The sequence below is a fragment of the Suncus etruscus genome, chromosome 10, assembly GCF_024139225.1.
Source record: "Suncus etruscus isolate mSunEtr1 chromosome 10, mSunEtr1.pri.cur, whole genome shotgun sequence".
NCBI lineage: Eukaryota > Metazoa > Chordata > Mammalia > Eulipotyphla > Soricidae > Suncus > Suncus etruscus.
In genome coordinates, this window is record NC_064857.1 from 92,684,527 (window position 1) to 92,701,076 (window position 16,550).

At 37.5% G+C, this 16,550-nt stretch overlaps 1 protein-coding gene across 3 annotated transcripts in view; it reads left to right on the plus strand.

Annotated features, from left to right (window-relative positions):
- The window catches only part of SLC12A1 (solute carrier family 12 member 1), a 112,284-nt gene that overhangs the window by 20,623 nt on the left and 75,111 nt on the right, over window positions 1-16,550 (plus strand). For all 3 annotated transcript variants that reach the window (XM_049782473.1, XM_049782471.1, XM_049782472.1), the window contains exons 5-8: window positions 1,667-1,806; window positions 3,457-3,567; window positions 6,252-6,363; window positions 9,403-9,530. In XM_049782473.1, the coding sequence (XP_049638430.1) occupies window positions 1,667-1,806; window positions 3,457-3,567; window positions 6,252-6,363; window positions 9,403-9,530 (491 nt within the window). The remainder of the gene's footprint in view (window positions 1-1,666; window positions 1,807-3,456; window positions 3,568-6,251; window positions 6,364-9,402; window positions 9,531-16,550) is intronic.

Consider the following 16,550-nt stretch of genomic DNA (forward strand, 5'->3'; position numbering starts at 1 on the left):
GGCCTCTTTGGATCACATATGGGTGGATAGCTGTTCCTGGTTTTCCTTCGATGTATACACAACACAGCTTTTGTTTGTCTTTCTTTTCTTTTCTTTTCTTTCTTTTGAGGGGGGGGTACCCAGAACTACTCAGGGGCTCTTGCTGACTCTGTGTTCAGCAAGTGCTTAGTGGACCATATTTGGTGCTAGGGTTTGAAAACATGCACATAACACATACAAACCAAGTATCTTACTTCCTATAATATTTGTCTGGCACATTTTCTTTTTTGTGTGTGTGTGTGGTTTTTGGGTCACACCCGGCAGTGCTCAGGGATTACTCCTGGCTCTACGCTAAGACATCAATCCTGGCAGGCTTGGGGGACCATATGGGATGCCGGGATTTGAACCACCGTCCTTCTGCATGAAAGGCAAACGCCTTACCTCCATGCTATCTCTCCGGCCCCACATTTTCATTTTGACCAAACCTAGGTATTTGGCTAGCTCATATATTAAATGCCATCTGAACAAATAAAATATTTGTATAAATAAAATACCCCACTGTGCTAATATATGATAATACTTTTTTGTTTGTTTGTTTTTGGGTCACACCCGGCAGTGCTCGGGGTTACTCCTGGCTCTATGCTCAGTAATCACTCCTGGCAGGCTCAGGGGACCATATGGGATGCCGGGATTCAAACACCATCCTTCTGCATGCAAGGGAAATGCCTTACCTCCATGCTATCTCTCCGGCCCCATATGATAATACATTTTTTAGAGTTTGACTCCTTAACTCAAAGCAGTTACTATAGCCCCTAAATTTTCTATAAATAAAATTTTGTTAAGACTTAGGATATGCTTCTTCTGTATTATTTCCCTGTCAATTCTGTTCACCTCAGAGATAATTTGCTATAGGTAGTCATAAATGAAACACAGACTATGCAATGCTATGCTATAATTTAATATAGATATCTATTTATCTAGGTATCTCAATAAATATCTTTATTACTTTCAATAATATGTTCTCAATACTTACTAGTTGTTTTTTAGTCCAATTTAGTAATTTGTGTAGACAAAAGCATATGGCCAAATCTTTCAAACTCTAAGGTGAAGGAAATGTTCCAAGTTTTTCTTTTCATTTGCCATCCTTTACTAATAGAGTTTTTTATTTAGAAATAATCTTGTCTTCTTGATATTTAAAAAATGGCCACCATATATGAATTATAAAGTGGTAAATGCATAGCAATATATATCATAAATGCATAGCACATTTAGCAATATGCTAAAATCTTTTCTATGAAGCATATTAGTATGCCATACCAGAAAAGACATAACAATGATAACACTTCACTTTCTGCCTATCTTTCCTTGTCCCTGAACATTTTAATTGTAAATTTTCTTTTGTATTATTATTTCAAACTTTACCCTGAATATTTTTAGACAAAGCCTATTTTTCAATTAAGTTTTATGCCTTTTTATTTGTAGCATTTATGTCAATTAGGTTTCAATAACTTCTATTTTACTAACTCAAGATAGTTCTTTTGTGGATTATATACCAAATATAGAGAAAGACTAGGTTATTGAAAGTGCTACTGTGAGTCCTAACTTTCAAAGAAAGTTGCCATCATTTTATCGAAATAGTTTGTCATCACGTGTTCTCTATGTAAAGTCTGTTTATTTTTTGTTTCAGGTGGGGCCTACTACCTTATTTCCAGAAGCTTAGGGCCCGAGTTTGGTGGCTCTATAGGTTTGATCTTTGCTTTTGCCAATGCAGTGGCTGTTGCTATGTATGTGGTCGGATTTGCTGAGACTGTGGTAGATCTTCTGAAGGTAATGAAAAGCTTGTTTTCTTCTGTCAAGCAAGATGTCCGATTCAGTTGGCTCTTTTAGGATTCTTGGCGATCTTGTTATAGTAAAACAAATGGATATATATATGTATATATATATATATTTTTTTTTTATGGATATGGAAGTTAGGTGCTGTTGAACAAGACTTCAATTTACTATCAGATCTGGAGCAGAGTTCTGGCTCTCACAAATGAGAGATTGTGACTCATTCCATTTATTTATTTGAATCGTGTATTCCAAATGTCTAACATGAGCTAATAACTATCTTGTAAGTTTAATATAGAATTTTTTGAAATGGGGCTGGAGCAGTGGCGCAATCGGTAGGGCTTTTGCCTTGTGTGCACTGACCTAGTTCGATCCCCTGGGGTTCCATATGGTCCCCCAAGCCAGGAGCAATTTCTGAGCATATAACCAGGAGTAACCCCTGAGCATCACCAGGTGTTGCCCAAAAACTAAACTAAACTACAATAAAATAAAAATAGAATTGTTCGAAAGAACATACTATGTTATATGTTTAATAGAAATGTATACAAGTAAGATGAAATAGTATATATGAGATGAGGCCCGAAGAAATAGCACAGCGGTGTTTGCCTTGCAAGCAGCCAATCCAGGACCCAAGGTGGCTGGTTCGAATCCCAGCATCCCATATGGTCCCCCGTGCCTGCCAGGAGCTATTTCTGAGCAGACAGCCAGGAGTAACCCCTGAGCACCGCTGGGTGTGGCCCAAAAACCAAAAAAAAAAAAATGACAATAATGAATATAATTTTCAGTAGTAATATTTCTAACATGATTGTAAATTTCCAAAGGAAAAGAGTTCAAACATCAGAATAACTCATTATAAAGAAAACTAGCAGGATCTGTTTACCTATATATGTATATAGATATCTAGTATATTATTACCTGAATGTTATATATGTGAACATGCTAATTAGTTGGTATACAATCTAACTTTTAGTATGCCGCACTTTATATTATAGTATTTACCAAACTATATATATACATATATATGTATATTATATATTAATTAATTATTAATTAAATAGCACTTACTTAATTAAATAGCACTTACTTACCATTATTTACATAGAAAACCACTCTGCTTTAATCATCTAGGATTTGCCTTTCCGCAAAAATACTCTCATTATTCTGAAACATACATATATACATATATAGGCATGTTATATATATATATATATATTTAGCATTGCAATAGTTTCCAAATCTTTTTTTATTTACTGTGAATTACAAGTCTTTCACAGTTTAACATACAAAGTGATAGACAGACCCCTCCCAGCATCCTTTTCTTTCCCAACAGAACCACAAGGCTTGAATCATCTTATGTTTTGCCTCATAGATGAAGGGGGAAGAAAATAAAAAAGTTCCAAATCTTTGACTAGAATAAATTTCTAAATTTTTCATCACCTATCTTGGGCATCAAAGGCCTATTATCATCAAAAAGATTAGATTCTTTCTCTTCTCACATGTACAAACACTTCATTATTTTCTTATCCTACAGTGTGACAGAGGTTAATACATAGTATATATATCCTTATTGTTTGTTGCTATCATAAGAAAGAAAGGGAGAAAAATATGCCATCTCTAATAATTTCTATGATTTTATTTTTATTACAGGAGAGTGATTCAATGATGGTGGATCCAACCAATGATATCCGGATCATAGGTTCTATCACAGTGGTGATTCTTTTGGGAATTTCAGTAGCTGGAATGGAATGGGAAGCAAAGGTAAATTTCTCAAGATAATCCCAAAAGTATTATTGAACTAGAAAGAATGTTACATTCAAAAAAAGTTGTTATGGGGTCGGAGAGATAGCATGGAGGTAGGGCATTTGCCTTACATGCAGAAGGACGGTAGTTCGAATCCCAGCATCCCATATGGTCCCCCAAGCCTGCCAGGAGCGATTTCTGAGATAGAGCCAAGAGTAAACCCCTGGTCGTTGCTAAAATAACCCCTGATTGTGACCCAAAATGAAAAAAAAGTTATTACCTGCTATGTTCTAAGTTGTGGATTAGCACCACATGGCAAAACAAAGTCTCAGAACATAAGATCCTTCTGGGCAGTTTTAATTCATAGTTCATGAAACTGGATCTGTGTTTGTTTTTCCTTCGACTGTCATGACAGTTACACAGCCAACAGATTTGCTGCTATCTCCAGGAACTGTCCTTTGTGGTCCCAAAAATAGTGCATGCTAGATACTTCATTTTTTAAATCATATTTCTTGTATCCCCTTCCATGTTGGCTGTAGGTATTGAAACCTAAAAGGATAACAAATATGTTGGGAGAAGGGAATAGACAAAAATCTATCATTCTCTGAAGACAAATTACTCAGCACTAATTTCAGGGTATGACAGACCCTGCACTAGAAAGTATCTGTCTTCATTAGACCGCATCTGGTGATGCTCAGAGATTACTCCTGGCTATGCACTCAGAAATCGCTTCTGGTTTGAGGGGCCATATGGGATGCTGGGGGATTAAACCGCGGTCAGTCCTAGGTCAGCCATATGCAAGGCAAATGCCCTGCTACTGCACCACCGCTCCGGCCCCATAAATTTCTGCCATGATTATTGTGGTTAAAACTTTCCTGTGTGTCTAGAGATGCAGGTACTAAACTGGAAATGACTGCCAGAGTAGTTATTTATGTGAGGTAATAGAAAATATTTCTACGTGGCATTCATTGTGGATTACAAATAATTACATTCAACAAACATTGACTAAATTCCAATTGTGTGCTGGACATTGTGCTAGGCTCTGGATAATTAGTTATGACCAGAATAAGCACAATCTCTGTCTTGGATGAACATATGATTTGTGAGAGAACAATTAATAAGCTAGTAAATAAATTAGAAAATATAGGATCTGGAAAGATAATACAGCTTGGGAGGGCAATTGACTTGCATATGGTCACTCTGAGATTTATTTCTGGCACCCCAAAAGGCCCCTGAATACCTCTAGGAATGATCCCTGAGTGCAGAGCAAAGAAAAAGTACTGAGCAAGCACAGATGGAAATGGCCCCCAAAAAACAAACAAAAAAGAAAATGGAAATTACAACATGCTTTGAAAAAAATTAACTAACACTAAAATAGAGTATAACAAAGGGGAACCTACACCCCAGGAACTTATTCCTAAGGGAGGTTTCCTGGCAGTAGAGGATAGTGCTTAAATCTTCAACTCTGTAGTTAACTATCCTGGATTTGAAATGGATTTATATCACTGGTATATAAACCTCTAATGATTGTTTATTTTTCTTTAAAATGATAACTGCATTGTCTATTTCATATGGTTGTTGGGAGCATTATTTATCTAAAGAATCAGGTACCTGTTATATTGTCAGATAGATAAACTTTAAGTGTTATTTAGATTCAGAGGACACAAAAGATTTCTCTGAGGAACTAAGCTTTAAAGGATGAAAAGAAAATGGTTTGTTAGATAGGAGCAATGGTGTTCTTAGCAGAGGAAACCAAATTTGCATCTGCCAAGTCAGTAAATTACTTGGAGGGATGAACATGTATCTTGTATGTACAAAACCCTGGATATATGTATTATATGTAAAAAGGCCAGAGGTGGTCCTGATGGCCCTCAATATCAATGAATATAGTTTCCATGATTATAATCATCACATAAATAGATTGATAGATAACTTGAATTGGAGAACTAAAGAAAGTTTGCTTGGCCTGTCCAACCTTCCAGACTGTATATGGGGATCATACACTATCTATTGAGTGAGTTGCCATGGGAATTCTCTCTATTGATCTGTTCACACTCGTCTCCTCAATTAATGTCAATAAAGAGTTTTTTCTATAGCAGCTCTGACAATGACATATCCAGGACAAGGTAGCAACAAAGATCCAAAGACAACCTAAATGGGGAATGCACATACACAACTGAATTGGAGTACAGGGGAGAGGGAGGCAGTTAAAGCCTTTAGGGAAGGCAGACAGGCATACTGATGATGTGTGTGGTGTTGGAACTATATCTACAAGAAATAATGATTAGCTGTGTTATAACCCAAAAATAAAAATAAATGTATAAGTTTGAGCAGAAAGAAGCTCTTCAGTGTGTTCAGGGGCCACTAGAGTCTCAGGACCACTCCTGGAAATTCTTGTTCAACCAGGCTGGCAGTTAAATGCCATTTCCCTAAGGATGTGGTGGAGAGTCAGGAATTTCCAGGCTACCTTAATGGTGTGCTGGGAGCTCTAAATACATAGTCAAAATTCCTTGGAGGACTTATGGTGCCAGTTATTGGATTGGCTACATCTTACCTGTTTTCCAATAATCTTCAGTCCTAGTGGTATGCTCTTATAATAATAATAATAGAGCAGAATTTTTCAGCATATTCTTGGAATTTATAACTATGTACAATTTTATTCAATGAATCTAATGTGATCTCCTTTTCCTGTGCCATTCCAGGCTCAAGTTATTCTTTTGATCATTCTTCTCATTGCCATTGCAAACTTCTTCATTGGAACTGTCATTCCATCCAACAACGAGAAGATGTCCAGAGGTTTCTTTAATTACCAAGGTATATGTGGGTTACCTGAAAATAAAAGGTTCTTAGACTTGTTCCCAATTATCTCACTAACATCTCAGTATCATCTCAGTTACTCCCACCCTAGCTACTGGAATTATAATGAGACTAGGGGAACAACCTAGAGTTGGAATCAAGAAGGCCACTGTTGAGGTGTTTTTTTCGTTTGTTGGTTTGGTTTGGTTTTGAGGCCATACTGATGATGCTCAGGGGTTACTCCTGATTTTGTCCCCAGGAATCACTCATGGAAGTGGTCTGGGGACTATATGGGATGCTGACCTTTCAAACCCAAATTGGCCTCTTAGAAGGCAAGCATCTTACCTGTTGTACTATCTCTCCAGCTTACCAGAGTGAGTCTTAACCCTACCGCTCTCCAGCCAGATAAACCACCTAACACACTCGAACCACAGTTTCCTACAATGGTGTGGGTGATTGTAATAACTTTCTGAGGAAATTTTGAGAATTAAATAAGTTAGTGATTATAAAAGTTATTTAAAAACTTAATTGTGCTGGACAAATTATTCTTACTACCAAAGATTAGAAATAGAGTGCTCAGGGCTAGCATGATAGTAAAGCAAGCAGGTAAGGAACTTACTTGTCATGCACTTACTCAGCTCAGGTTTGATCCCTGGCATCTCATATGATACACCAAACTCTGTCAGTAGTAATTTCTGATATAGAACCAGGAGTAAACCCTAACCATCACTTTGTATGCTCACCAAATAATTTAAAAAAGAAGTAGAGTGCTCACAAAGGGAAACAAAACACAGTTGAAATAATTTATTCAAGTAAAGGGCCAGAGCTATGGTACAGCAGGTAGGTCACTTGCCTTGCATGTGGATGACCTGGGTTTGATTTCTGGCATCCCATATGGTCCCCTGAGCTGCCAGGGTTAATTTCTGAGTTCAGAGCCAGTGGTAACCCCTAAGTGCCCCCAGGTGTGGCCCCAAAACAAAAATGTTAAAAGAGAAGACTTTAAAATCCTAGACTTTTGCACATGCTTTTCTCTTTCATTAGCTAGTTAGCTCTAACTAGGTAACTAAACGTTTTAATCAATTTAATTAAATTTTAATTTAAATTAATTTAGTTAATTGATTAAATTTTAATTTTTAAAGATTTTTAATCACTTTCAGGTTTTCAAATATCAGACTACAGACGTTATTCTATAATTATAGGACTGGACATGAAGTCCATCTTCTTTCCACTAGTTTGCTGCACTAATCCATTCTTCCATTCTTTCCCAGTAGACTATCTTGGCTTATTCACAAGCACACAACTTCGGTTTGTATTTTTGTTTACTTTTACATTTTCTTCATATTTCCTCAGTTGCTAGTATTTTATTTCCTTTATTTGTTTGTTTTCTGTTTTGGAGGCCATACGCAGCAGCACTTGGGGGTTACTCCTGGTTCTGCATCAGAAATCAGTCATGACAGGCTCTGGGGACCAAATAGGATGCCAGGTTGGCCACATGCAAGGAAAATGCCCTACTCACTGTGCTATATAGCTTTGGCCCTTATTTTCTTTTTATATCAACTTTTTCACCTTGATACTTTATTTTTATAAAGGTATTTCTGTTTGTTTTGCATTGTAATATTATCTGCCTTTCTAATCATTTTTTCTTCCAGTTTTTGCTGTAATTTCTTATGTTTAAATTTCCTGCCAACCTCCATCCTTTCTCTTTTCTTCTTATCATTGCTACTGTTGTCACTGTTGTGTTGTGGTTACACACTTGGTTGCAGTAATAGTCACACTTTGTTGTGCCAGGAGTGACATTGGTGGCATTGCCTTAGATCATAAATCACCATTTGGAGCAGTGCCAGGGAACAAACTCTTGGCCTTGGTCCTACAAGGCACAAACTATTGAGCCCTGTTCTAAACTTCCTTTCCTTGTGCCAAAGAGATAGAATAGGAATTAAGATGTTTGTCTTGTGACAAGAGCAATATTATAGTTAGTAGAGTGTAAATACAGTGCATGCAATGTTGACCCAGGTTTAAATCCCAGAACCACATATGGTCCTCTGAGTACTTTGAGGCGTGATCCCTGAGTGCAGATTCAGGTGTAAGCTCTGGGCACCACTGGTATGGCCCCGCCTCTGCCCCAAAAATGCTTGTCTCACATACACTATAATTTTTGTCACCTCATGGTCCCAAATACAGAGACAGGAGAAACCCGATCACTGCCACTTGTGGTCCAAAAACTTCCCAGGAGATTAAAAAAAAAATCTTTTCTTACATTGGCATCATCTCAGATTTTTTTTTCACATTTTCCCCCTTTATTTCTGTTCTTCTAGATTGTTTTATTTTAATTTAAACAATTTTGTAACATCCTGTGGGATAGTGCTAGCTTATAAGAAAAGTTCTCTTCTATGCTTATTAATTTGGTATATGAATTTAATAGGAAAGAGAATTTTGACATTAGTAGCAAAAATATTAAGATAGACTTTCCCACAGATTTCTCTTCTCAAAAAAAAAAAAAAAAACCAACAGAAGAGAAATGTATTACAGTATGTGTGAAACCCAACTATGAAGAACTTTGTAAATCACAATGGTTTCAATAAGGATAAAATAAGATTTAAAAAGTCAGGCAGTTTAAGTATATTGACACAAAAATTAGCAATTTGAAAAACGGTGCACTAGAGATTTCAAACTTTCAAGTACATATTTTAATTTTCGGTAAATAAGATTCTCCAGAAGTGTGCCCACATCTTAAAATGTAGTTGATTCCATTTTGAAAATAGGGGCCCTTGGGGCCCGGAGAGATAGCACAGCGGCATTTGCCTTGCAAGCAGCCGATCCAGGACCAAAGGTGGTTGGTTCGAATCCCGGTGTCCCATATGGTCCCCCGTGCCTGCCAGGAGCTATTTCTGAGCAGACAGCCAGGAGTCACCCCTGAGCATCGCCGGGTGTGGCCCCAAAACCAAAAAAAAAAAAATAGGGGCCCATTTGCACTTGGAGCTATCAGAGTCAAAAATTAGTGCTTCTCCTACTCTAAAGAAACTCTATTTGATAATGGTCTCATTTCTCATGTTTCAGCATCAATATTTGCGGAAAACTTTGGACCAAGCTTCACAAAAGGCGAAGGTTTCTTCTCTGTATTTGCCATTTTTTTCCCAGCAGCTACTGGAATTCTTGCTGGTGCCAATATCTCAGGAGATTTAGAGGTATGAGCTTTCTTTGGTTTGTCATACTGAGAGGTGGAGGTAAAGGTGTTGGGTGTTCTAAATATTGATTTCTGTGCAAGCTCCAACGTTGTAAAATTTGCTATAAGATTTCTGCACAGTTGCCTGGCAAGTTAAAATAGACTCTTTGAATACCAAGCTGTCCTAGCAATATAGTTTTTTCAAAATATGTATTCAGGGGCTGGGAAGACAGAAGAGCAGAAAGGGTGCTTGCTTTGCATGTAGCCAACTCAAGTAAATGATTTCCTGAACCCCAACAGTGATCCCTGAGCAGAAAGCCAGAAGTAAGTCCTGAGCACTTCTGGATATGGCTTCCTCACCAAAATATACTATGTTCAATGGCATCAGAAGGACAGACAATATTGAGTGTGTCACATTTCCAACAAAATGAATATCATCAATGAAGAACACATCAAAACTACTCTTTTTCTCTTTGCTCTTTCTCATTTACACAATGAATGAGAAAATGAAGCATTCGAGAGAAAATGAAGCTTCTTCAAAATTCCTTTACTATTAAATTCTTAGGTCATTAGATTCAGAAATGCTGTCACTTATTTATTAGGTATGTATTTAGAACCCATATTACTTTGTGTTGAGTGCTCTAAGGAGCTTTGTATTAGTTAGGACTTGAGTGGTAATGTTTTGTAAAATAATAGTGACAGCCACTAGCAATGAGTAAGCGTTCTTTTTGTCCACGAAACTTTGAGTTTATAGGCTACTTCGTGGATGAGTATGGTCTGATTCAAAGGTATGGTTCTAAAAGCCAGATGGCTTCTCTCAGTTTATCATTCCCTTGGGTTTACTTTTGTCTTCAATATTAGGATGACTAATCCTTTCTGTTCTAGAGCATAGGGAGGTGTATAAGAAGAAAACAGTGAAAAAGGAACTTTTAGAATTTGCATGTATCTCTTCTTGTTGAGCTTTCATTGGCCAGAAATTGGTGTATGGCCTTACTTAGTTACAAAGAAAATTGAGAAATGTAGTATATAGATTGCATCCATGTGCTCAAATAAATTATAAGGATTTCTAGGAATTAAATGAGGAAGGTGAAAGTGGAGATATATGAAGACAATAACTTTCCTCTACCATAAACAAAAAGGAAGACACAGGAATTACTTCAATCAATTTATGATCAATGACAGAAAACAATAGATTCTCATAAGACCTGTCAAGAGATATGTCTAAATTGTCTATAGTTCATTGCCCAATCGATTATGAAATAAAAATAGTAAATAAATAATTTTACATTGGAGACTTTTTCTTCAAGGAAGTTACTTTTGAGCATGGAATAGCAGAGAATGATATAGATGATTGGTGGTGACATATAAAGGTATTCCAAGTAGATAAAAAAAAAATAACAGTCATGAATAGGGATACCAGAGACAAAAGTCTCTCCTAGCCAACTGGAAAAACCCTGATAGGGCTGGAAGCCTGTTAGGTAAGGGGAGAGAGCTGTGGGAGAAAATGGAGTGAAAGACATTATCTTAAATATAACTTTATGAAAGTGGGACTTTGCCTTTGGTTTTGTTCATTTCTGTAGCTTCAGAACTCTTTAGGCTTTAATAAATATTTATGGAATAAATGAAGGCATTTAGATTTGTTACATGTAAGACCACAGGCTGTGAGGATATGAAAAATTGTTTCATAGAGGCATAGCATAAGAAAGATTATGTGAGGGATAGAAACATTTAGTTTTTCAAAAACGATCCAGATAGTATCACTGCATAATAAAATACAGCTATTGGTTGAAGTTTTGGTTTTTCAGTGCTGCATTTAGCAGTCTGCTTGTAAACTAAAGAATATCAGACTGAGGGGCTAGAGATACAGAGTACAGCAGATATGGAGCTTGCCTTGTATGGGAATTACCCTAGTTCAATCCCCCATGTCCCATATTGTCCCCCAAGCCCACCCAAGTTATCCCAAGTGCATATTCAAAAGTAAGTCCTAAAAACCACTGAGAGTTGACTCCAAACAACAACAAAATTTCAGATTTTTCTTAAACTCCTTTAAAAAATCAGTTTATTTCAGGATGGTACACAAGCTTTACATGTGTCTTTCTCAGCGTGGACCACCAACACTGCAGTGAGAGAACCTAGAGTACTATGCTGGGAGTAAATATCAGCAGGGTGGCCCCTAACATCAGCAACAATAAGACTCGGTGATTACACCTCTTGGCATCTACTGACAAAATACAAATACATTTATTTGAAAGGATATATGCACACTCAGATACAGTAATAGCCAGGATGCGAAAACAACCCAAAAGTCTATGTATTAATGTTTTAAGAAATTGTAATATGTAGTCCCCCCTGCTATGTGATAGCTGACTGGAAGAAGCTGAGGGGACCTGTTGGCTTTTACGTGTTTCTCTTCTCTGATCTGCTGAAGCTCTCCTCAGAGAACTAGGAAGGGAACCCCCCAAAATTGTTATTTATTAATTAGTAGCAAGAATATTTTTCTCACACAGACCAGAATACCCAATAAAGCCACCTGGATTGTCAAAGCTTTTAGCAACAGACATACATGACTCACTATTATGCAGCTGTCACTTAAGGGCCAGTGTAATATTGTGGCTATAATGAAAAATCTCTGGTTGTTGGGGCCGGTGAGGTGGCGCTAGAAGTAAGGTGTCTGCCTTGCAAGTGCTAGCAAAGGAAGGACCGCAGTTCGATCCCCCGGCGTCCCATATGGTCCCCCCCCCAAGCCAGGGGCAATTTCTGAGCGCTTAGCCAGGAGTAACCCCTGAGTATCTAATGGGTGTGGCCTGAAAAAAAAAACAAAAAAGAAAAATCTCTGGTTGTTTACAAGCATAATCATTTTAATAATTAAAAAAATGTATCCCAGTCCAAGTAATTTACCTACATGTCAGCAAGACTACCCTTTTAGCAATCTTCAGTTTTCTTGTGAGCTCTTCATATCTCAACCCACGAATGAGGGTATAAAAGACTCCTCATTCTCTCTCCTATAAACCAAATATTGAAAATTTGCAAAGATCTTTGGCATTGATTTCAGAAGCACTGTTAGGTGTCTATAATGTTCCTGAAAGTCCCCCAAATAAGTATTTAGTTCAACTGGGGAATCTGGATCTCTGTCCATATAAAAAATATAGAAATTGTAGTACTTAAACAGGGTACCGTGAAGCTGTAAGAAAAGATGAAATTATGCAGTTTGCTGTAACATGGTTGGACTTGGAATATATCTTATTACACAAAATAAAATCAGAGGCAAATGAGAAAATACCATAAGATATGTCTTACTTTTGCAATATAAGGAGTAACAATGAAAGACTAGACAGCACAGAACAATAACAAATGCTTGGCATTGGATTACAGAACCAATTTGACCAACAGTGGGTAGAGAAAAGGGTACAGAAGACCAAATTAGAGAAAATGTAGGGACAGAACTCTAAGGGTCATGATCACTTTGATGGTCATAAAGTATAGTAATTTTGCTTATTGCTATTATAGGCATTAATACTATTCCAGTCACCTAAGCTAGATTTTTTAAAATATAAAACAGCATTTGCTGTTTTCTTTTTTGTTTGTTTTATATTTTTATTTTTTTAAATAATGCCTTTATTTAAACACCATGATTACAAACATGATTGTAGTTTGGTTTCAGTCATAAAAAGAACACCCCCCTTCACCAATACCCCCATCTCCCTCTCCCCCTACCCCACCTGTATTTGAGACAGGCTTTCTACTTCTCTCACTCAATGACATTGTTATGTTAGTTATCAGTGCACTTTTTTCTCTAACTGAAATCACCACTCTTTGTGATGAGCTTCATATCATCTTCTGTCCCTCATCTCTATTATCTCTAGGCATTATTATAGTAATGCCTTTTATTTTTTTCTTAAAACCCATAGATGAGATTATTCTGTGTTTATCACTCTCCCTCTGACTTATCTCACTCAGCATAATAGTTTCTATGTATAGAAAAATTTCAGGCCTGAAGAGATAGCACAGCAGTGTTTGCCTTGCAAGCAGCCAATCTAGAACCTAAGGTAGTTGGTTCGAATCCCAGTGTCCCATATGGTCCCCCGTGCCTGCCAGGAGCTATTTCTGAGCAGACAGCAGGAGTAACCCCTGAGCACCACCGGGTGTGACCCAAAAACCAAAAAAAAAAAATTTCATGACTTCATCTCTCCCGATAGCTGCATGATATTGTATTGTGTATATGTACCACAGTTTCTTTAGCCATTCATCTATTGAAGGGCACCTTGGTTGTTTCTAGAGTCTGGCTAAGGTAAATAGCGCTGCAATGAATAAAGGTGTGAGGAAGGAATTTTTGTATTGCATTTTTTTGTTCCTAGGGTATATGCCTAGGAGTAGTATCATTGGATCATATGGGAGCTTAATTGCCAGTTTTTTGAGGAATTTCCATATTGTTTTTATAAGGGTGGACTAGACGGCATTTCTACCAGCGATGAATGAGAGTCCCTTTCTCCCTATATCCCCTAAGCTAGAGTTTCTAAACTGTTTTGTATCTGATATTCACTACACAGTGTCACTGGGCCAGCACTTAGTGCTTATTTACACAAGGCTCTGGGGAAGTAAAGAAAAGTTTCATCTTTCCCTCAATAAATCCATGGCCCAGAAGAAGACAAACTGACTTTCATGAGTCATCAGGAGCCAGAATAGAATATGCATGAGGGAATGTAGATACAGTAGTTTTCTATCTTCAAAGATATAAAGGAAGACTATGAGAAGAGGGGACACAATCTATATTTTCATTTACTTTTAATTCAAAAAAATTAGTGAAAATAGTAATGGTAGCATTAACTTGCATGGTTTTGATGAACAATGTTACTGTACATTCACCAACATCAAAGTGCCCAAGACCCTTCACCACTGTCTCCATGTCAGTCCTACTCTGCTCTCTCTCTTCCTCCTTTCCTCACTGATTAGTCATCCCAGTTTTGCATCTAAATACCAACAGTTTGTCCATGTTAGTTGATCCAGATTTTAAGAAATTAGTAATAGTAGTTAATCAATAAAACAAAGAAAGGGCCAGATAGATAGTACAATGAGTAAAGCACTTGCCTTGTGTACAGCTGACCCAGATTAAACCTCCAGCACCCCATATGGTACTCTGAGCCACAGGAATGATTCCTGAGTGCAGAGCCTGAGCATTGCCAGGTGTGTACCCAAACCAACCAACCAACCAAAAAACAAAACAAAACAAAACAAAACAAAAACAGCTGGGATAAAGAGACATCTATTATTGAAAATTGAAAAGTACCAATTGAACCAGTATTGAAAGAGACCTGGTGATGGCACTGCAGACTTGAACAAGGATCCTTGCACTGAACCACTGCCCAGTTGGCTGAGTGTGATCAGGAAAGAAACCAGGTCTTTTGAGTGCTTCTGGGGAAATACAACCCCTTAATACTGACTTTCTGTACATATACTATTATGTACTCTAAATAAAAACCCATAAAAATCTGGGACTGGAGCAGTGGTGCAGTGGTAGGGCATTTGCCTTGCATGCAGCTGACATAGGATGGACTGTGGTTTGATCCCCCAGCGTCCCATAGGGTCCCCCAAGCCAGGAGTGATTTCTGAGCACATAGTCAGGAGTAACCCCTGAGCGTTGCCGGGTGTGGCTTAAAAATAAAGAAATAAAGTCCAGCGCGTGGTGCTAGAGGTAAGGTGTCTGCCTTGCCAGCACTAGCCTAGGACAGACCACAGTTCAATCCCCCGGCGTCCCATATGGTCCCCCAAGCCAGGAGCGACTTCTGAGCGCATAGCCAGAGTAACCCCTGAGCGTTACCGGGTGTGACCCAAAAACCAAAAAATAAAAATAAGTAAAATAAATAAATAATAAAATAGTACACAAAAATCCTTAAATGTACCGACAATGCAACTTGAATATTATCCCCAAACTAGCTAGAGATCCTCAGGAAGTTGGTTATTGGGAGTACTGTGATTGTATATATGCTTTCAGGGATAATCTTCTAGATGTTCATGAAGATAGATTAAAGGGTACTTGGTGGTGATGGATGGGAGACCAGAAACAAAAAGATCCGTTAAAGGTTACTAATAATAGTTTGGACACATGATGACATGAACCTGAATTAAGTCCATGGTAGTGGAAATGGATCAAAGGAATCAGTTTCTTATGAGTTAGAAGATAAAATGGCAAAGTTTTTTTTTTTCATTTTCAAGAAAATGTTGTACATCATAGCAAAGACACACAATTTTCCCCAGTTCTTTGCTTTATTACAAACTGTGATGGCTCTTCAAAATTTCATGTCAGACCTGGTCTATTATTTTGAATGCTAGTGGCAACCTCCAGAATTGATTCCATAGAGCAGGAGATGAGAAAAAGAAGCTTAGCTTTGATCATTGAGGTTAAAATGGCCAAACATCAGAGTGGAGACAGATGTCAGTGGCTAGCTAGATTTACAAGTAAATGAGGTTAGGGTTGCAGCAAAACGTGGTTTAGTTCATTTGGGTCTGTGCCAGAGGACAGAGAGAGAAGATTCAAGGCAGCACCCAGAATAATGGACAAAGTGCTATGGTAGAAAGAGAATCTATGAAGAGGTGAGAGAGGGAGCTCTCCAGGAAGTTGGATGAAACAAGGAAGAGTGATACTATAAAAGTCAAGAAATGAAAATGCCTCGAGAAGCATTAATTAATATTCCCCAAATTTGAGGGGAGCATCCTATGTGTTAAGGAGATATGAAGAAGTAGTAAGGAACCCTCATTATTTAGATACTCAATTCCTCTCTCTGAGAATAAAACTAGAAATAATCTAGACATAAGAAATTTGGTTCAACTTAATAAATATTCATTATTTACATGTTTTAGGGATATGTAAAATGATAATATCTGTTCATAGCCTCAGAATCCTTCATAAGATAGCAATGACAATATCAACATGAGTTGGTACAATGGATGCTGCCAAGTTAGATCCTAAATTTTTTTTGTTAACACACTAATTGATGATCTGTAAAAATGTAACCTGAGAAAGTGGTTTAGGAGAAGATTTGGGAAA